This window comes from Bos indicus x Bos taurus, chromosome 19, assembly GCF_003369695.1.
Source record: "Bos indicus x Bos taurus breed Angus x Brahman F1 hybrid chromosome 19, Bos_hybrid_MaternalHap_v2.0, whole genome shotgun sequence".
Taxonomy (NCBI): domain Eukaryota; kingdom Metazoa; phylum Chordata; class Mammalia; order Artiodactyla; family Bovidae; genus Bos; species Bos indicus x Bos taurus.
This window is the reverse complement of record NC_040094.1, coordinates 22,153,021-22,174,441: the sequence shown is the minus strand read 5'-3', so window position 1 is coordinate 22,174,441 and position 21,421 is coordinate 22,153,021. Positions and strand designations below refer to the sequence as shown.

The following is a 21,421-nucleotide window of genomic DNA, read 5'->3' as shown; positions in this document are numbered from 1 at the left end:
ACACAACTCATGTCACTTGGTATGCTGCTAGTGATCCAGCAAATGCTTTTTTCTCAATACAAATTGGCAAGAAACGCCAGAAGCAATTTGCTTTTACTTGGCAAGGCCAACAATATAACTTCACAGTCTTGCCCCAGGGCTATGTCAATTTTCCTGCTCTCTGCCATAATACAGTCCACAGAGATGTTGAGCATCTTGCCCTTCCAATCAGCATTAAGTTGATCCAGTGCATTGATAACATTATGCTGATCGGATCTGTGGAGCAAAAGGAGCAAGGTCTTTAACTGTCTTCATGAGATATATGCAAAACCAGAAGATGGAAGATAGATTCCACTTCTGGTATCAATTTCCACATCAACCAATTGCCTGTTATTTTTTTCCTCAGCTCCTTTTGTAATTTTCTTTCATGCTGGAGCTGGAGTGTGAAAACCACATTTCTTTGCCTTGCCAGCTGGCTCTGTTAAGCTCTGCTAATTGGGGGCATTGGAGGGAGACCCCAAGGCTGAGGAAGGACAAGAGGCTTGTTCCTTGCTGTCTATCTCATGACTGCTTCCTGTAGTGTGTTGGTTCCAGTATGCCTCACTCCAGCAATGCTTCTTTATTCTGGTAGTAGGAGATTCTTTCTGTAGCAACAGTTGAAACCAGTTTGCCGTTTTTCTACAGTTTTGTAATTTTCATTGACACCAGCCAGGGTTCTGCTGTAGAGGTCTGGGGCCCAGACTTCTGGTCCCCTGAAATACCCCCATCTAAGCCCAGAGACACCAACACCAGTCAGGCAGTGCCTCCTCAGAGATCTGAGGGGTCACTCCTCCAAGTTTGTGGGTTTTTTTTCCGTTTAATGCCTTTGTTTAGGTTGTTTTTCAGCCTAAAGGTAGTAACAGTCACTACCTCTGTCATACCTTACATTTCTCTTTTTAGTTTTTCAGTCACCCCCTTAACTTCATACCTAGTTAACAATTCTTGTTAAATCACCTGTTCAATTAACTGGTTTGGTTTCTATCTCCTATCTGCTGCTGCTGCTGCTAAGTTGCTTCAGTCATGTCCGACTCTGTGCGACCCCATAGACGGCAGCCCATCAGGCTCCCCCGTCCCTGGGATTCTCCAGGCAAGAACACTGGAATGGGTTTCCAATTCCTTCTCCAATGCATGAAAGTGAAAAGTGAAAGTGAAGTCGCTCAGTCGTATCCGACTCTTAGCAGCCCCATGGACTGCAGCATACCAGGCTCCTCCGTCCATGGGATTTTCCAGGCAAGAGTACTGGAGTGGGTTGCCATTGCCTTCTCCGATCTCCTATCTGGACACTATCAAATAAAATTAGTATAAGATTATTAAAATTTAAGAAAAATTACAACCACGTAGAGGCAATATGGGCTTCCTTGGTGGCTCAGACGGTAAAGAATCTACCTGTGATATGGGAGACCAGGGTTCAATCCCAGGGTCAGGAAGATTCCCTGGAGGAGGGCATGGTAATCCACTCCAGTATTCTTGCCTGGAGAATCCCCATGGATGGAGAAGCCTGGCGGGCTACAGTCCATGGGGTCTCAAAGAGTTGGACACAATTGAGGAACTAAATGCAGCACAGAGGCAATATATGACTCAATCATACTCCATTTACTCTTAGCTACTATAAACTCTACGTGTATATGTTTCTATCTGGCTTTTTTGTTTTGGATATTTATTTATTTGGCTTAATTGAAGGTCTTAATTGCAGCACATGGTATTTTTCATTGTGGCCTGCAGACTTAGTTGCAGTATGCAGAATCTCTGTTGCTCTGCAGCCTGGCAATATTAGTTCCCTGACCCGGGACTGAACCCAAGTTCCCTGTTTGGCAAGGTGGATTCTTAATCCACTGAGCCACCAGGAAAGTCCCGATTTCTACTTGTTTTATTACTTTCTAACTTGTCATTTCAAATGTAAGAGGTTGGATTATTAAGGACGATTTTCCCCTCACATTTAACAAGCTTAGCTGTATAAACTATAGTCTGTTATATGACATACTTTTATATGTCTGTTATATGTTCCTTTAGTCTGTTATATGACTTTATCTGGTGTGTGATCAATGAGTTACAGATGTACTGCAAGATGGTTATCCATGCAGCCCCAGGAGCGGCCTGAAAGGACTAGGGTGGTTGGTGCCTCTACATAATTCACCCCTGGGCAGAAGCAGTTTGACATAAGGATTCTCAAAGAGTAACCCAAAGAATCAGAGTCTGATGATCCATCCTAGTGTGCCCCATGGTCCCATAGGAGGCAAACACATAGGGGACTTGCTTTATTAAAGCAAGTATCCTCGAATAAAGGAACAAAGCCAAAGAATGTTCTATCTCCAGGACATCACTTTCATAGGCCAGTTGGAGTATATACTGCTGTTCATCACAAACATTGAGCCCTGAAGCTGCTGGAGGAGTGCTTGTTCCAGGCACTCAAGGAGCAGGACTCAGAGCCTAATGTGTGGCCAAGAAAGGCAGGGAGGTCTGTCAGATACTCCTCATGGATTCAGCTTTCCATCTCTCTCTTCATATATATTGAATTCTTCCCTTTGTTTATGGCTGATGTGTCCTTTCATTACATCCAAGTTAGCTGCAGAATTATTGCTCTCATAATACAGTCATACTCTGTGAATTGAAGTTTCATCGTTATTTTGTAAATTATACTTAATATGAAAAAGTTTGAGTGGATTCTAAATCCAGTCATGTTATCATAAAATATTACCACATTATGTTTTCTGGTGAGAAAAAAGTAAGAGCAATTAGTCATATATAATTTATGCTTGTAAATTTTGAATTGTTGTGAAATTATTTTAAATTTATCACCTACTTGTTCTCATCAATATATATAAGATGAATATAAATTCTCATCAAAATGACTACTAAGTGATCACTGTCAAACTGTCTTGTTCAGGAATTAGATGCAATCATTTCAATCATAAAACCCTACATAGAGAATGTTATGTTTATAGAAGCAATCTTGGGTTTTTCATTAAATTTTTGAAAAGCTTTATTTGGAAGCTTATGCAAACTCAATATTTTATATCATCCTTAATATGTTTGTTATTTTTCACATTATAACTATATACAGAAAATAACTTTTTCACCAAGCCCCTATTGCTTCCAAATCCCCTCTATTTTTTCCCAGTGTGCTGAACAAATATCATGATTTCTATAGATGTCATGATAAGAGAAAAGGTTGAGAGCCACTCCTTTAAATTTCATTTTTTTAAGATTTATTCATTTGGCTGCATTGGGTCTTACTTGCAGCATGCAGGATCTTCATTGCATCATGCAGGATTTTTCATTGTGGTGCATGGACTCTCTAGTTGTGGTACATGGGCTCAGTAGTTGCTTCACAGAATATGTTATCTTAGTTCTCTGACCAGGGATCCAACCCACACCCCCTGCATTTCAAGGCAGAATCTGAACCACTGGACCACCAGGGAAGCCCTGTTTTAAACTTTAGATCAGGATTCTTAACCTAGAGCCCCTTAATGGATTTCAGTGTGTGTGAAATATGTAAGTGCATCTTTCTGTGGAGATGGTTAATAGTTTTCATCAGGTTCTAAAAGCTTAAGAACCAGCTGATTACAGAAATTGCAAAAGCTCTTTTATAATTTCACCCCTGAAGAACCGTAATACAAGTCAAGGCTTAAACAAACTCCAATGGCACAAGGATCCAGATCAGTTCACCATGTGGCTGTACTGGGACTGCAGGCAAAGACTGAAAGCCAATATCATAAAGCGCGCATTTGCCCAGACCGTCTCTCTTTTCTAAAGCACTTTGTACATTTCTAGATTTCTCATATATACATATATATATATACACACACACACACACACACATATATATGTATATGTATTTCCTATGGGGCCTAGCAAAGGCGACTGAAATAACAGTACTATTAAAGCCTACTGTAATTATTGGATGAGTTTTCCACTGCTAACAAGCTTTGAGAGATAGACAGATGTTTGTTTTTAAAACAGTGACTAGTATATGGTACACACTATTTTCTCAATTAATGGTGAATGACTCAATGTACATGCACCAACAACTTCCAAATCTTAGTTTCCTTAAAAAGTCATACACCAGGAAAAGTATTTCTCCTGTCAATAAATTAGCTTTCTATTACAAACCTTATGTGAATTTGGGTACCTTACAATCCTAATTTTGACCAGAATTTTATCACCTCAGGTGTGGTGAATAAAGATGTTCTATACCTTCCTATAAATGAGACATGTCTTGACCACAAATCTACTTCTCCTAATGTTAAGAAAAGGCATGGAATCATGTATTTTAAAATATTTTTATTACCTTTTTGCTTGATGCTATTTTCTATACATGGGGTATACTCAGAAAATGCTGACTGCACTTGGAACAAATTTAAGAGAATAACAAAATTATTTTAATTACACATGGGGTTTTACAGTTTATATTGCACTTCACTTTTTTTTTCTCACTTGAGAACAAGAATCCTGTGAGGTAGAACTCTATTGAATAAATAAACTAAAACTTAAAAACTTTAAGCCATTTGCTCAAGGTTTTACAGAGGCCAGGAACTAGAAGCGAGATCTCTAATCACTAAGGTGTGCTCTTTCCCACTGTAAGATTATTTTGCACTGTAAGATTATCATTGTCCAAAAGAATTTAAAATTGTGTTGCTACATAAAAGCAGATAATCAGTGTTGCTGTCCATGAGTCAGAAGTATATTACTAAGACCTACTGATTTGAATAACATTAAAAAATGTATTTTTATTGAAGGATAATTGCTTTACAGAATTTGAATAACACTTTTTTCTAGAACTATACTTTGGTTAATAAGCCATATTTCATTTATTTGTGTTCATTCAGCTTTCAGCAATGTAAAATTCTTGCCTAGGGATATAGCTTCCTGTTTGATCTGCTAAGCTTTGGTTCAAAGTTCTTACCTCTGAACTTTGTCTGCTCTTTTCCTGTTTACTAAATAGCTCTGGGAAAAACACAGTCAGATTGTTTAATCTGTGAACCGTACATCTTTGTTTAATTTTGGCTCGCAGGCACTCTTGACCACCACCAGGGGGCAAAAGACTACCAGCTGGCTTCTCTGCTGTACATTCGACATAGGACTGTACAGTACAGGGACCCTCAGTGTCTGATTCTTGATGGAACCTCCCTGCTAATTATTTCAACCACAGGGCCCCAGGGAGAGAACAAAGGCTCAGCACAGAGGGCTCCAGTGGCACTTAACCATACAGCAGCCAGAAGGAGCTCAAGGCCGCTCTGCCAATTTACAAGAAGCAATAAGATCCAAGAGACTTTGAGTGACAAACAAGAGGCGGTGGGTTAATAACTGCAAACTCCTGAATGTCTGCGTTTTACAGATATGTTATGTATGGTGGTATTTACCAGCACATCCACTCAAATTGAGAAATAGCTTTGTCAACTCTCTTTCTCTGTGTAATCAATCTATGGTATTTACATGGCGTGATTTCCACCCCCGCCCCCCTTAAATCTTGATTTTTCAATATATTCTTGGCTTAGGTTCAGCTGATGATTTATCTTTTAGAAAACGATTTCTTTAGAATATTCAATCGACATTTCGCATGTGTCTATGAAATAATGAAATCTAGAGACGGAGAGAAGGAAAAGCCCAACGAGCAAATCCTGTTTAAAAGAGAATTTCTTCCCAGCAGGAAGCAAGTGGGAGGTAAATAGCAGGTTGGACCCTTGTAACTCCGCGAGTCCAGCTTTCTCGGCTTCCCCCAGGCTCTCTCGGCCTCCCTGCACTTCAGGAATAATGAATGAGCCCTTAGACAGGGGCCAGGGTAATAGAGGAAGCACGAGGGTACCGTGAAGACTCTCGGGGTATAAAATTACAAATCCTTCTTTCTTTCAAAAAGTCTCATCATAAAACATGAACTCAGAGCGGAAGGGTGGGAAAGCTCAGAAAAAAGCCCTCGAGAGCCGGGTCAACGGTAAGGTTTCTAGCCCAGAAAGTCCCATCCGCGCTCAGAGGAAGCGTTTGAAACCTCGCGGCGCCCTTTCCCACCCGGAAACTCGTTCGCCTCAGGATTTTCACCTCCGTTTCTTCTCACTAAGGTGGGTTAAGCTGTGCGCCCAACCTCGGGAATAAGAAAAGGCTGTCCTTCGAGAGTGGGGACTCCAGCGACACCCCCTCCCCAGCCGCAGAACCCTCTCCCTAACCCACCCCCTCAAACCCCCAGCGCGGCCTAACCCAGAGCCCAGGGGGAAACCCCGAGAGGGGGCGGCGGCCCGAGGCGCACGCACCCGGCCGGCTTCCGGCAACTCAAGGGTTACGGCCAGGCGGCGGCGCGCGAGGAGGGGAGAGGCGGTTGCTGACAGGTGGCGCCTGCGCACTGGGAGCGCTCATTGTGCCCCGCAGCTGCCGAACCGCCCGCCCGCCAGCCAGCCAGCCGCCCGCTCGGCGCGTCAGTCTGCGAGAGTCCGGTGGTGGGTGCGGAGTCTGCGGCCGTTCGCGCGGCCTCCTCTTCCTCCCTGTTCCCTTCGCCCCCACCCCACACCCCTTTGCCCCATCCCGGCTCCGTCACCCTCCCGCCCCCCCACACTCGGGACAAGAATGCCCTGCCCGGAACAGCCCAGCAGCGCCTAGATGGCTTTGGTCACGGTCCAGCGGTCGCCTACCCCCAGCACTACCTCCAGCCCCTGCGCCTCGGTGAGTCCCCTCCCGGCAGCCGCTCCGCTCGCTTCTGTCACTGCGGCTCCGCTTTGCCTCAGCGGGTCCCGCCGAGCGCCACTGCGCACGCGCCGCGCCGCTTCCCAGGCCTTGGCACCCGGCTGCCGCGAACCCCCCACACCCCCCCCCCCCCCATCTTAAAGACGAGCCGCAGGAACTACAGGACGTTGATTTGTGCCTCCGTCACTCTGAGCATCTAGCGCCTCACCATCCTTGCCCCGAAGCCCCCTGTGGCATGCTTTCCTCTGGCTTGAGCACTTCCTTTCGGGAATGAGTCATTCTTGCTTTTCACCCTCCCCCTTCCTTTTACCCTCTGTTGCTCTGCTGCAGGGAGAGGACCCCGGGACTCCTGCCATGCCCCTTACCCACACCCACATCCCCTTACCCACACCCATTTCAGGGACCCATTCCGTCTTCGCCCACTGCCCGCCCTTCTTCGGGCTCTCCGGGCGTCTGCCTTCTCCCTGGTCACTTGCTGTCTTTCTTGTGTCCTGTCCGTTGGGCTTCATTGGACGGCTGAACTGTAGTTACTCCTAGGTTTCTCGCCATCTCCCCTCCCCCAGAGGGTGGCGGGGGTCTTTGCTTCTTGGACCTCTCACCTTTCCTCGACGAGGTCCTGAAGCATCTGGCGCTGCTTGATGACCAGTGCCAATTCATTTACATCTCACAGACATTTATGCATCACACTCATTGCTCATGATCGTTCTTGTTCTCGAGTCGTGTTTGTATGGCTCGTTACTTCAGATGCCAGTGCCAGTGAAGCGTGCTTCCAGAAGGAAAATACCCAGTAACCAGCCTTTTCCTGCTGGGCCCTTCTTTGCCTTCGCCCCACCCCCACTTTTTTGCGTTCCATTCTTTTAGGCTTTTTTTTTTTTTCTGGAAATATTTATTTTTTAAAATGAAATATTGCACCAGTGGGGCGAAATGGGATCTTTAAAAAAAATCCAGATGTTTTAGAGGGAAATAGATGGAATGAATATATGAGAAATTGGAAAAACCATTTGGAACTTCCTATAGAACTGTAATTTTAAAAACTAGGTTGGTGGGTTTAGTAGTTTAAACTTGCAAACACGTAGTCAATATACACTGAAACACCTTCCACTGTAAAAATACTCTTAATTTATATATTAACTGAGGTGTGTGCTTTGACATCTTGAAAACATGCTGGTTTGTGATTTCAACATAGTTTCCTGAATTTCAAAATTTTATTGTGTAGTGTGTGGTGGTTTCCTTTTTTTCCCCCTGAGCCAGCTTTTGCACTTTGTGTGACTAAATTGGCAGCTATATCCTAATTCTAGAAGCAATTATACTTCAGAGGTTACCTTACCTTGTGTTGTTTCCAGAAGAACTAGCTGGGATTCTTGGATAGAAGTTCAGGGAGGCAGATTTTCATGCTAAGGAAGAACTTTGTAACAGCGGAGTGGACTGCCTTGCAAAATAGTGAGCGCTCATTATAGAAAAGTTCAAACAAAACTCTGGAGGTCCTTTGGCGTAGGAGATGGTGTAAGGGCTCTTTCTAACTCTTAAGATTATATGATTTTAGAATAACTGCACTTGAAAGCTTGTAAAATATTTAAGGGTCTTCTGAAGACAAGTATCATAAGGTTGGATGTGGTACTTGATGCTAGTTTTTGGAAAGTCATTAACATACCATCAGACCACTTTAATTCACTCTCCTTGTAAACCTTTTGAGGATAGTGGTTACCAGGCCTTATTTTGGCTGAGAGAGCAACTGAAGGTTAGTTTAGTTGAGCAAGTAAACCAGAAACCAGAATTATATTGACATGGTTTTCCTTGGGCATTGTTGAAAACAATTGATGATATAATAATAATATATGTATATCACATTATTATACTTATTTTCTTGAGGTGAATGATTAGTATACAGTAATACCATATCTATTTGATATAACTTCATTAGCCAACACTTGCTTATTTTAGAATCCTGAGGTATGTTAATAGGCACTTTGATATAGGTAATTAAATTGATCATGGGTAAACTCAGTTATAGAGCTAAATGACTGATACATCTACTTGCTATAGTAGCCTGATTATTTCATTTTATATGTGACCCTGGGAGAAAAGGAACCCTGGTACTGGGGTGTGTGTGTGAAACAGTCAGTGGGGTGTGTGTGTGTGTGTGTGTGTGTGTGTGTGTGTGTGTGTGAAACAGTCAGTGTTGTCAGCATAACTATGAGCAGTTACCTTTCCCTTTAAGTTGTCTTCCTATTCCATTTAACCCAGAACTTTTTCAGCTGAGTTTTGTCATGGTCCTTGTGTTCCAGTATTCGACTGCTGTCTGACTTGGATATATTTGCTGTTGTGTCTCTTGCTGCATGAAAAAGTTGAGTTTTTTGTTTTAAGAGAGGGCAGAAACAATCTACAGAACCACGAAAGGAGAGATTTAATTTTGTGAGGCTGGAGATTTAGATGTTGTTATCATTTTAAGCATTCTGTTACCGTGTTTCACTATAGGAGGTAAGACATTTTAATACTGTCAGCTCTTCAGTGTTTTTTCTTTAGGGATTAAATAAACCTGTTGATCATCTACTGGGTGTGAATGACTATTATAGTAGTAAGATGTGTAAGATATTGACCCTGTCCTTCAGGGTCATGTAATCTTGGGAGGGAGGGGGAGAGGGAAGGCATAGAGACTAGAGGAGGGGCAAGAATGAGATGAGAGAGTAGAAAAGGAGTGTGAGGGGAATGATACTGAATGTATATCAACAGCCAGTTTGTAAATGGCCATAAGTATTATATGAATTCAAATTAAGATAAATTCACTAGTGGCAATAGTAGTGAAACCAATATCTAACATGTAACTACCTTACATGGATTATTTACTCTTCACAGCATGCAATTTCTTTTATCTCCATCTTACTGATGAAACTGAGGCAAAGAGCTATTAAGAAACGTACCCAGTGACACTCAGCTGTTGAAGATGTAATTCAAACCCAAATGTGTCTAGAATCTTCCATCTTTTCCCTTCTTGAGAATCAAAGAGAAGTATAACATAGTTAGGTGACTCTTGAACTAGGCCTTGAAGGGGAGGTTGAATGTTTAGAGACTGAGATAGAAGCTGGGGAGTAGAAAGTGTTCCAGGTGGAGAGAAGCTGTATACACCAAGACTCAGAGACAGAAACATACAAGGCATATCTGAGGAGATTTAAATAGACCAGTTTGAGGAAGGATTTGTTTGGAAGAGTGGTAATAGATAAAGCTGAGGAGGCAGCTAGGGCTGCAAAGGGACTGCTGAGCTTAGGAATTTGAACTTGACAGAGATGGTAATAGAGAGTCCTTAGAGGTTTTGAGCAAATATGATCACAGTAGTGTTTTAAGAAAACTGATCCACCAGCTATGGGCCAGGGGAGTTGAGAGAGGGAGAAAAGGCAAAGGTAGAGCCTGTTAGAGGCTGTTACGGTGGCCTAGGTGTGAATAGTAAAGGCTTGAACTGGGAGTGGGAAAGAGAAGGACAAATGCAAGGGACTGTAGAAAAGACACACGGAGCCTGGGCTTATTGGATATAGGGGAGAAGGGATCAGAGATGTCAACTCTTGGAATATATTGTTCTTCCCAGATAATAGATGTTTTTAATTAATTGAAGCAATTTAAGAATGCCCTCTTACCTTCTATCTTTCTGGTATGAATTTTCTGAACAGATATCTATATTGACCCAGGGTTATATAAATACAGTGAAATACCATAAAAATCTTTTGCTTTTGTATAGTGCTCTATACTTTTCAGAGTGTTTTGTGTTCATGGTCTGATTTAATTATAGAATAGCCTCAGAAGTTACACAGGACAGATATCAACGTTAAAAGGCTTACTGAAGATGACAAAACTGGTTGGGATAAGATCTAGCTCTAGAACCAAGTTCCATGGCTCCTGGTTCATATCTCTTTCCATGGTGTGGTAAGACAAACAGCATATTGGTTTCTGGTCCTGAGAACTTGACTGCCAGTAAAGGAATCAAGACTTGAGGTGCAATTAAGAACTTACACTGTCTTTTGAGTTCATCTATATATTGTCTATTTTGACTGTCTGGAACAGAATCATCTAAGTTTGTACAAATCATTTTTTGGTGATACCCTTATTTGAAGCCTATTATCTCTTAGTTTACACAGAAAATCTTATAAACTTGAATATTTAGTTTCCATACTCCTAGAAGATTACCAGCAGCAAAATATGAATGGAAAAGGTCAGGCGCTGCTAAAGGCAGGCTCCTTATAGTTCTGGGAAATGATAGTTGATGTTTTTACAGCAAGGGCAGAGGAAGAAAACCTATAAATAGCTGACCCAAGGAAAAAATTTAGCAGTTAGGGACTACTTAATGTAAGGGCAAGTATATTCTTCTAAGACCCAGTACTCCTTTAGAGCAGCTTTTATATAGTTCTAATGATGATTCCAAATCTTTATAAGAAAGCTTAATCTTGTTTTGTCTTGGTTTAAGCAGTCAGGATTGAGTAAAGTGTGTTTATAGATAAAGACCCATCCAAGTTTCACCAAAGTCTTAATGTTTAAGATGCACACTTTAATTGGGAAATTCATTTATCTATATATATACAAATGGGTATGTGGGATAAGTAGATGTTATTAAATGATATATATTCAAATATGACCACACCTCTCTCCCTAGGCAGAGAAAATAAAGTCATAAAATATGAAATTGACTTATATAAAATAAAAGTGATGCTTTAGAAATTTTTGTAACCTATAGAAATAATACAGGCCAATTGTAGGAAATCTGGAAAATATGGAAAAGCACAGAAAAGAGAATGAAAGATATGTGCCGTACAGCTGAGCGTTTATTTTTATATAACTGAAGTGTTGCTGTATGTATAATTCTGTATGCTTTTTTAAAAAGTTTTATATATATCATAAGTGAAAGTGAAGTCGCTCAGTCATCTCTGACTCTTTGCGACCCCGTGGACTGTAACCCACCAGGTTCCTCCGTCCATGGGATTCTCCAGGCAAGAATACTGGAGTGGGTTGCCATTTCATAGGTGTATGCGAAATCACTTAAATGGCTGCATTGAGTAGTTATAACTCATTCTAACCTCTCCATTATTGGTGAATATTTAGGTTGTTTCCAACTTGTAAATTACATTGCAGTGACCATCATTGTGCATAAATATTTGACAGTGTTTTGGAACATTTATTAAGATTTCAAGAAATACAGTTACAGGATCTCAGAGTATAAACAATTTTATGATTCCTGTTGCATGTTTATACTTTCTAGGAAGATTGTTTCCAATTAACATTTACTCCAACCAGCATAGTGTAAGAATGCTCATTTCTCCTAGCTTTATTAACACTGCATATTCTCATTTTATTGTTAATCATTAATAATTTTTGAGGATAAACAGTAGTACCTAGTTGGCTTGATATATATTTTATTATTAGACAAGTTGAATATTTTTGAGATGTTTATTAGGCATTTTTGTTAACTTTCTTTAGAAAGATAGCTTTATTGAAGTATAGTCTACAAGCCCTAAAATAAACCTGTTTTAATAAGTGTACAATTCAGTGATTTTTAGTAAACTTCCAGAGTTATTCAACTACAGTCCTGTATTTCCATTTTATGAACTGTGCATCCTTTTCAACCTATGTATGCTTCTGGTACATTATGAATATTAACCCTTTATTCATTAAAACTGTTTGATTTTTAGGTGTTTGTATTGCCCTTAGAATAAAGTCTACACTCCAGAGTTTTGCTCGCAAGACTTTTAATAAGACAACCTTGCTTACCTCTTCAGCCTTGTCTCTTCCCAAGTCCCTGCCTTGCACACTGCTCAGTCAAGCTGACCTGCCATGCTCCCTTGGATCTCTAGGCTTTTGCACATGCTGTTCCCTTTACCTGGAACACCTTCCCTTCATCTGTTTACCTGACTAATTCCTACTCATCCTTCAGGTCTCAGCTTAAATGTCACTTCTTCTGGGAAGCTTCCCTGACTCCACTCCCAGACTATGGTAGGTGCTCCTTCTACGTGCACCATAGCACCCTATACTTACCCATCATGGCTCTTATCTCTTTATTGTATTTGACCGTTTGATTGCTTACCTCCCTAACTAACCTTTCAGCCAGGAACTTGGTTTATTGATATATTTTTGTATCACCAGGGTCAAAAATATTGGACTATGGATCAATGGATGGATTGATGGATATAGTCATAGTTAGCAATTTTTTCCATTGTTTTTAAGCATTATTTTGTTTCCAGAAGCCCCCAAAATATGACTACCCTTAAGATTTTGGATACATATTGCTGTTTTAGGTTGAATCAAGCTTTGTTGACAAGCTGTGTATAAAAATGTCTGCTTCATTGTACCCTTATCAATCCTGAATGTTGTCATCATTCTTTTTTTAATCATAATAGCTCTTGTATATTGAACATTTACTGTGTACCAAACACTGTGCTAAATACCTTATATACATTATATTGTTTTATATTGTTTAATTTTTTCTGACTGTACCGTGCAACGTGTGGGATCTTAATTCCCCAACCAGGGATCAAACCTATACCGTCTGCATTGGAAGGTGGAGTCTAAACCATTGGGCCACTGAGGAAGTCCCCAGTTGTTTAATTTTTACATCACTCCTGTGGTGTAGGTATTATTATTATCTCTAATTTACAAAGAAAATTGAATCTCAAGGAAGTAAAATGAGTAAGGTAAAACCTTGCCAACGGTTATAGTTCTGGTGTCTGAACCCAGGACTCTCTTCACCACTAGTATTTTGTTGTTTTAAGTTAGCTTTCAAAAAAAAAATCAGAAGTTAAACATTTTTCAAATAACTTACTGTTATTTGTTTTATAGTCTCTGTTTCAGTCAGTCATGTGTTTAGCCAAGCTTTCTTTGTGGATAATTATTTTTGCCATATTGATTTGTAAATATTTTTCATATACTTATAACAATCTTTTTTTGTTATGTTGCATGTTTTGCCTTAGTTTTCATTTGCATTTTGTTTTTTATTCATTTTGATGTACAGACATTAAAACATCTTAATACTGTCATTTCAAAGTCTTTGTGTGTTTCCATTGTTTTTCTACTTTGTTCAATTTTCCATCAATAGAACAGAGAAATAGTCACTAGTATTTTCTTAAGTTGTTTTGTAGATTACATTTATACTCAGTTTTACTGCATAATGTGAATACTAAATTAATTTTGTTCCAAATAGTTAACTTGTCCCAGTTCATTTTATGTAACAACCACTCCTTTTTCCTAATTCCACCTCTGAGAAGCACTGCGTTACGAGTACAAGCTAGAGTGTGTTCCAGTGAAGTTCCATTGCTCTTCCCACAGGAGCTTTCTTATTATTTAGTATTCATTAAATTGCATGGACAGAAAATAAACAAACTAGCTAAGATTTTAAAATGTGACTGGTTTGAAGGAAGAGCAGGCCTTTGGTACTCAAAAGGTGTCTTCAGGTCTCTCATCCTTTCTCTGTGGCTTTAAGTGAGAGGGAGCAGATTCTAGATTATGCCCATTCTGAAAAAGGCACCGTGCAGAGCCCACACTGCCATCCCATGTAGCACCATTGCATGATATGTTCCTGGTTCCAGCGGCTTAGCACTTTGCAGTTTTTCCATTAAATGCCTGCTGTCATGTTGGCTACACAGCGCCTAGCCCATAGTAAGTATTTCCATGTTCATATTTTTCATTTACTTGTTCACTCATTCAAGAAACCTAGCAGTAGGAGGGAACTACTTTTAAAAAACACAAACAACCTCTATGTCTATTGACAAGACTACTCAATTTGAAATATGCCAGAGGTCCTGTGTACCTGAGAGGAGAGACCTTAAGGAGTCTTGTTAATCAGCAAGTAGGTAATGAGTGCTGTTTTGTGCAGGTAATGCCATCCATTCTCTTCCTCTGGTTTTCAGCACTGAATCCTTTTCAGATACACTTACAAACTGCCCTGCATTTTCCTGTGTAGCTGAGCAGCACAGCTGCTGTTCACAGGGCCCCTCATTTTCCTGTTTGTCAGGAGAAAGTCAGGTGAGGTGATCTTGGCTCCAAAATGTAGTGAAAGCTCCCATGATTCCCTAGATTTCCTGAAAGCGAAATAATTTCACTTAGTGGGAGAGGCTATGCTTAGAAAGAAATGGGCAGAAGTAATCTACTGTGTTACAGCCTTGATTTTTTTCTTGAAGCTGCTTGTTGTTGTTTTTTTTTTTTTAAGATAATTTAGTATCTTTTTGTATCCTGTGCTATCCTTGATTCTGAAGGTATCTATTTATCTACTCATTCATGCCAGGATTGGGGCTTCAGCAGCCAGTTAGTCCCTGGCCTCAGGAAGCTTAGAGTATATTAAAAAAGTAATTATATTACAGTGTAGTAATCATAATTGATGTGTAAGCCTTGAGGAAGACAAAGAAGACCAGCAAGGACTTCTGAGTCCTTGCCTTAGAATTTATAGGTCTAGTAGGGGAAGGCAGCTATAAGCTAAGCATGAATTAAAACAAAACAACGACCTAGGATGGTGAGTGGAATAGGAGAATTGCAAACCAAGTGTGAGCATGGATGGGAAGGAGATGTCAGTTTTCTACGAGATACTGGACAGAGAATGTTTAATGGATTAATTAGAAAAGTTGGAGGAGCAAAAGATTTTTGGAGCTAAGAAAATGAAAGGTATGTTTATTACTTCCAAATATTAAGTATTAATCTTTTTCAGTTCTATTCACAATTAGAAGTCAGTTTCTCCACAAGGTGATTATTGTATAGTTTGTTGTCTAAGGCATGGTAGCCAGACACAGACGCTTCTGTCTTTGCAGAGTGTGTGTTTGTAGGTACTACCTTGTCCCTCTCCCTGCTCTGCACCTTCCCCCACTTAAAAACAACAGCAACCTCTTTTTTTAATGCTTCATGCATGTGAATGTATGAAATTATATTCATTGAACTTTAAGGGTAGACATTCTGTGCAAGTTAATCATTAGAGCAATGATTCTCCAATTGTTGCTTCAGACACTTTTATAGAAAGAGCAACAATTTGGAAGAGCCCCTTTTTTCCACAATTATGATATGTAGCACGTCTCAGGCAAGAATTAAAATAAACCACAGGTTAGCAACTCATAACACATTATCTTAATCTATTAGGGAAGCTCACTGATTCTTTGAGGTTTAAGAAAGTGATTGTGGTTTAGAATAAAAATGGTATCTGCCAATGATTATAATATAAATCACATGGGAGTGGAGAATCCCTGAAAATATTTTCATTTCTCCCTTCTTAGGCCTTCAGAAATGCCTGTAGCAACATGAAGCAATTTAGCACAGTGGTTAAGAGTGTAAGGTCTGGAAAGAGCCTGCCTGAATCTGAACCTCACCTTTAGAACTTTCTAGACTTAGACAAGTCCCTTAACAGTTCTGTGCTTCAGTTTGCCCATCTGTGAAGGTATAATATAGTACTTCTTGCACAGAAATAAAAATTAGAGTGCATTAGCATCATGCCTGGCACCAAATATGCATGCACTCATGAAGTATTAGTCAGTTTTATAATGATGATAATTTAGAGTTGCTATTTGGTTGTTAAGCAGTTTTTCATTATAACACAAGTTTGGTGGGTAGGATATTTTTTTTATGACAATATAATTCACATGAACAGTCTATTTCAAGGATTAGTTTCTCTTTTTTCTCTCTTTTGTATATTTTTTATTCAATAATAGCTACATTTTAAACATTGGGGCATCTTAGCTCTAGTTGCCAATCTCTGTGACAGACTAGTTGTGTATGATTTTGTAATGACCCTGGAGCGCCATAAAGAATGATTAATGCAACTACAATCTTTAAAGATCTTTTCCCTTTGGGAAGTTATCAATTTTTCTAGGCCGTGCTTGCTGCTGCTGCTAAGTCTCTTCAGTCGTGTCCGACTCTGTGTGACCCCATAGACGGCAGCCCACCAGGCTCCCCCATCCCTGGGATCCTCCAGGCAAGAACACTGGAGTGGGTTGCCATTTCCTTCTCCAAGGCATGAAAGCGAAAAGCGAAAATGAAGTCGCTCAGTCCTGTCCGACTCTTAGCGACCCCATGGACTGCAGCCCACCAGGGTCCTCTGTCCATGGGATTTTCCAGGCAAGAGTACTGGAGTGGGGTGCCATTGCTTAACAGCATATTAATCTATTGGATGTTTTGCTCTATGGTAGCACAGATCTTCTTAAGTGGTCACCTTAGTTTGTATCATAGGCTATATGTGTTCGTGCTTTTAATGATTGAGGTTATGAGTCGTGTGGCAAAACAGAACAGAAATTGATGGATTTTTTTTTAAAAATGTGGAGAATCTGAGGACACTGAGTGTGTTTCAAGGTGTTTATGGATTTAAATATATCTTTGTACGTGGAAATAATGCTTTCCAAGGAATTGATGGTTTCGAATTGTGGTACTGGAGAAGACTCTTGAGAGTCCCTTGGCCTGCAAGGAGATCAAACCAGTCAATCCTAAAGAAAATCAGCCCTGAATATTCACTGGACAGACTGATGCTGAAGCTGAAGCTCCAGTACTTTGGCCACCTGATGCAAAGAGCTGACTCATTGGAAAAGACCCTGATGCTGGGAGGAATTGAGGACAGGATGAGAAGCGGGCAACAGAGGATGAGATGGTTGGATAGCATCACTGACTACAATGGACGTGAGTTTGAGCAAACTCTGGGAGATGGTAGACAACAGGGAAGCCTGGCATGCTACAGTGCATGGGGTTACAAAGGGTCGGTCATGACTTAGCAACTGAACAACACAACAACAAGGAAATAATAGTTGAGAAGAATGATCTGTCTAATCCAGCTATACAAGGAGTTGGCAGTAGAAATTGAATGCAGCTTTTTGAAGATGTACTTCCAAAGCAACTGGATAAACTCACATTTAACAAGAGAGCTTTGGTTTAGACTTTGGTTGCATTTAGATTACAGTTTTTATTATTGAACCTTGTCAGAAAATAGAGATAACCTATTTCTTCTTGAGAGAGTGCTGAAAAGGATTGCCTTAAGATTTCTATGAGCACAATATTTTGATTTGTCTTTTTGATTTGTCTTCTACAAGCTGTAACTTTCTCAACTCGGAGCACTTTTATGCTGATTCTGTGGTTTCCAATTAAACTTCAAAGGAAACTGTACAGGCTGTAAAGGAAGTTTAGTTAGGCAAGGTGTGGCTGAAAAACCCAGGAACTCCTTCACTTGCCTACAAAACATTCTTGCAGGATACAGAATCTTAAAAGATGAAATATAAGGCTCTTAGGAGAAAGAAAGTATTCTTAGGAGATTTCCGTTTAAGCACCATTTTTGTGAGATTTTAATCTGTAATAATTTCTTATTCTTAAAAAAATGAGAAAATTTCACTGAACAAAACTTAGTAAAATCTTACTGTGTTCTTAAAATTGTCTTACCGAAGAATATAATTGTGGCACAAAATGAAGTTTAAAGGTCCAAGGATGATTTTTTTAAACTTGAAAAAGAGTTTTATTATTTATTTTGGCTGTGCTGGGTCTTCCTTGCTGCATGGGCTTGTCTCTAGTTGCGGCAAGTGGGAGCTGCCCTTTAGTTGCCATACACAGGCTTCTCACTGTGGTGGCTTCTCTTGCTATGGAGCGTGGACTCTAGAGTGCATAGGCTTCAGGAGTTGGGGCTCTCGGGCTCTATAACATGGGCTCAGTAGCTGTGGCACACAAACTTAACTGTCCCATGGGATCTTCCTGGACCAAGTATCCAACCCGTGTCCCCTGCTTTGGCAGGTGGATTCTTTGTTACTGGACCACCAGGGAAGGCCCCAAGGATGATGTGAACCTCAATGTTTCATGAGCTTGTTTAGAATACCAGTATATGGCAGTTAGAACAGTTGCTCACAAAATTAGTCTTTGGTTTGTTTCCAGTTGTCTTTTCAGGTGATTCATGGTGCTTAGAGGAAAACAGTGTTTTAACAGGTCCCAGACTTACATTTTTTTTTCCCCCCATAAATGTTTTTTTCTCTTTATTGAATGGCATTCCTTTGCAGACATTTATTAAGTCCCTAAGGTGCACGTTTTGGAGAAGGCAACGGCACCCCACTCCAGTACTCTTGCCTGGAAAATCCCATGGACAGAGGACCCTGGTGGGCTGCAGTCCATGGGGTCGCTAAGAGTCGAACACGACTGAGCGGCTTCACTTTCACTTTTCACTTTCATGCATTGGAGAAGGAAATGGCAACCCACTCCAGTGTTCTTGCCTGGAGAATCCCAGGGACAGGGGAGCCTGGTGGGCTGCCGTCTGTGGGGTCGCACAGAGTCAGACATGACTGAAGCCACTTAGCAGCAGCAGCAAGGTGCACATTTAAGCTTCTAGTACAACGTATTCTTTTTAAAAACAAGTTACCTTGTCTTGAACCATGCGATCTAGAAAATTGGATGATTGAGGTTCTTTGTTTTACTTTTTTCTTCTTTCTGCTGATACACTGAAATCCCCTCTTTGATTTTGTACTTTTGAATTTTGTATTCTATTTGTGGCTCACATTTCTGAAATAACCATGATAGTGATTCTCTAATTAGAAATAACTTTTCTGCAATGGTTGTCTGGACTCCAGAGTGAAACCTTATAGTGTAGAATTGGATCACTTGTCCTAAATTCAAGAACAAGGAGCAAAATTATTGAAATGGATAATTGCCTTTAGAAAATATTTGAATATACAAGTGTTATTTGAAAATATATGGGTCAATAGTTGAGAAAATGCCTTATAATTATCTCCTGACCCCTCCCTAAAATTAGATAATTCTCTTTTCTCATTTTGCTTTTGCATACTTCACTTGATTTTTTATTGACTTTCTGAAATACCATTCTGGAAATGGAGAGCAGAATTTATTCAAGATCAGTAACCAATGTGACACTGATATTGAAATACTTTTCTTTTAACGCTGCTACTTTCTTGATTATATTTCTCTGAAGAAGAAGTATTTTGTACACTGATCCTCAGTATACTTTTCTTCCCTGCCAAATCCAGACCCTAAAAGACAGTTTCCGTCTCTGGCTAATTTAATAATGATTTTATGTCTTACGTTCTTGTTCTTAAGGGAGTAGGCTATAGTATAGCATAGTGGTTAAATTGACTCTTTTAGGTTCTAGAGCCAGATTCTGGAGTTAAAAATCCCAGCTCTCCCACTTACTAGGTGTGGACCTTGAGAGCTTTGATTTCCTTATCTTAAAGAATTATTGTTGGCTTTCATGAAATAACTAAATGAATGCTTAACACAGTGTCTAGGACTATAGCATAGTGAGTGTTCAGTAACAACTAGTGATTACTAATGTTAAGTAGATTTAATTCTTTGCTCTTTGCACAGAATTACTTAGCAGTATTTAATTTTTAAAGATTAAGATTATATGATTTGGATTCTTTGCTTCTAAGGCAAATTTATTATGCTGCTGCTGCTGCTGCTGCTGCTAAGTCACTTCAGTCGTGTCTGATCTGTGCGACCTCATAGACGGCAGCCCACTAGGCTCCTCTGTCCCTGGGATTCTCCAGGCAGGAATACTGAAGTGGGTTGCCATTTCCTTCTCCAATGCATGAAAGTGAAAAGTGAAAGTGAAGTCGCTCAGTCGTGTTCGACTCTTTGCGACCCCATGGACTGCAGCCTACCAGGGTCCTCCGTCCATGGGATTTTCCAGGCAAGAGTACTGGGGTGGGGTGCCATTGCCTTCTCCAAAATTTATTATAGATGATGTATTTGGGTCTTCACTGAATTGTGTCAAATATGTATTACTTTCAGATGTATCACTTTATGACAAGTTGTACACCCTGGATTGAAATTGACACAACTATCTTTGTAATGGTAATGAAGTAATATGTAATGATATACATTTGAAGATAGAGAAAACTGTTCGTGGTGGTCTACAATTACCATTAAAGCTATCTAAATTCTTTTTAGATAAAGACACAGTGAACTTTTGCACTAAGTATATGAGTCCAGTGCTCACTGAGCACACATGAGTGATATTTAAAGTAATTCAGCCTTTCATTTATGTTTTTGTCTGAAGAATTGACAAGAAATGGTCTTTGGCAGTTGAGATAAATTTCATGTCTTGAAACGGCTTCTCGTGAAAGGTTCCATTATTTAGCTATCCTAAATGACAGTCTTTTTGAAATGTCCCACAACATCATCCCTCACCTGTGGCATTTGAGGTTTTTGTAATATTCTATCTTAACAGGTTTGGATATCAGAATCCTAAGCCTTTTACCAGTAATGTGCGGTGGTGGTGCAAGCTCACATCCTGATTACTGAATCACAACCAGTCTCTTGTTTGGGGGGTTTTGGTTACAGTGATTTTTATATTTCTTTGCTACTTCTATGAAACAAATCCAGGATGTTTCTTGGACCTTTGATTACTATTGAAATCTTGGAGTTTATTCATAAATATTGTTTCCTAGGGTTTCACAGAGTTCCAAAACTAGAAAATTAACTATCCTAATTCCTGTTAAATCATTTCCAGAGTTTGGTTCTTAGGGATAAAGTTCAAAATAACTCAACTTTTGGGCAGTTTCATAAGAGTTTTTGCTGTAGTAAAATCTGTACTATGCCTTTAGTAGAAATTGACTGGAGGTTTTCTGAGATGTTAGACATTCAGGTGGTCACGTTGATTCTAGGCTAGACATGCTGAGAGATGTAATTACAGAAGGTCACACATTTAAATGTGGTGGGATCAGGCAGGTGACTGAAATTAATGAAGCTGACTAAATGGGGCTTGCGGTAAGCTAGAGACCTTAAGCTCTCTTGTCAGAGGCTACCAATT

At 40.1% G+C, this 21,421-nt stretch overlaps 1 protein-coding gene across 3 annotated transcripts in view; it reads left to right on the top strand.

Annotated features, from left to right (window-relative positions):
- The first annotated feature begins 6,372 nt into the window (after positions 1-6,372).
- Positions 6,373-21,421, top strand: part of SSH2 (slingshot protein phosphatase 2) — a 246,458-nt gene continuing 231,409 nt past the window's right edge. For 2 of the 3 annotated variants that reach the window (XM_027519266.1, XM_027519262.1), the window contains exon 1: positions 6,374-6,666. In XM_027519266.1, coding sequence (XP_027375067.1) covers positions 6,604-6,666 — 63 coding nt within the window. In that variant the 5' untranslated portion in view covers positions 6,374-6,603. Of the gene's footprint in view, positions 6,667-21,421 lie in introns of all 3 variants that reach the window. The other variant, XM_027519264.1, reaches the window with a different exon arrangement.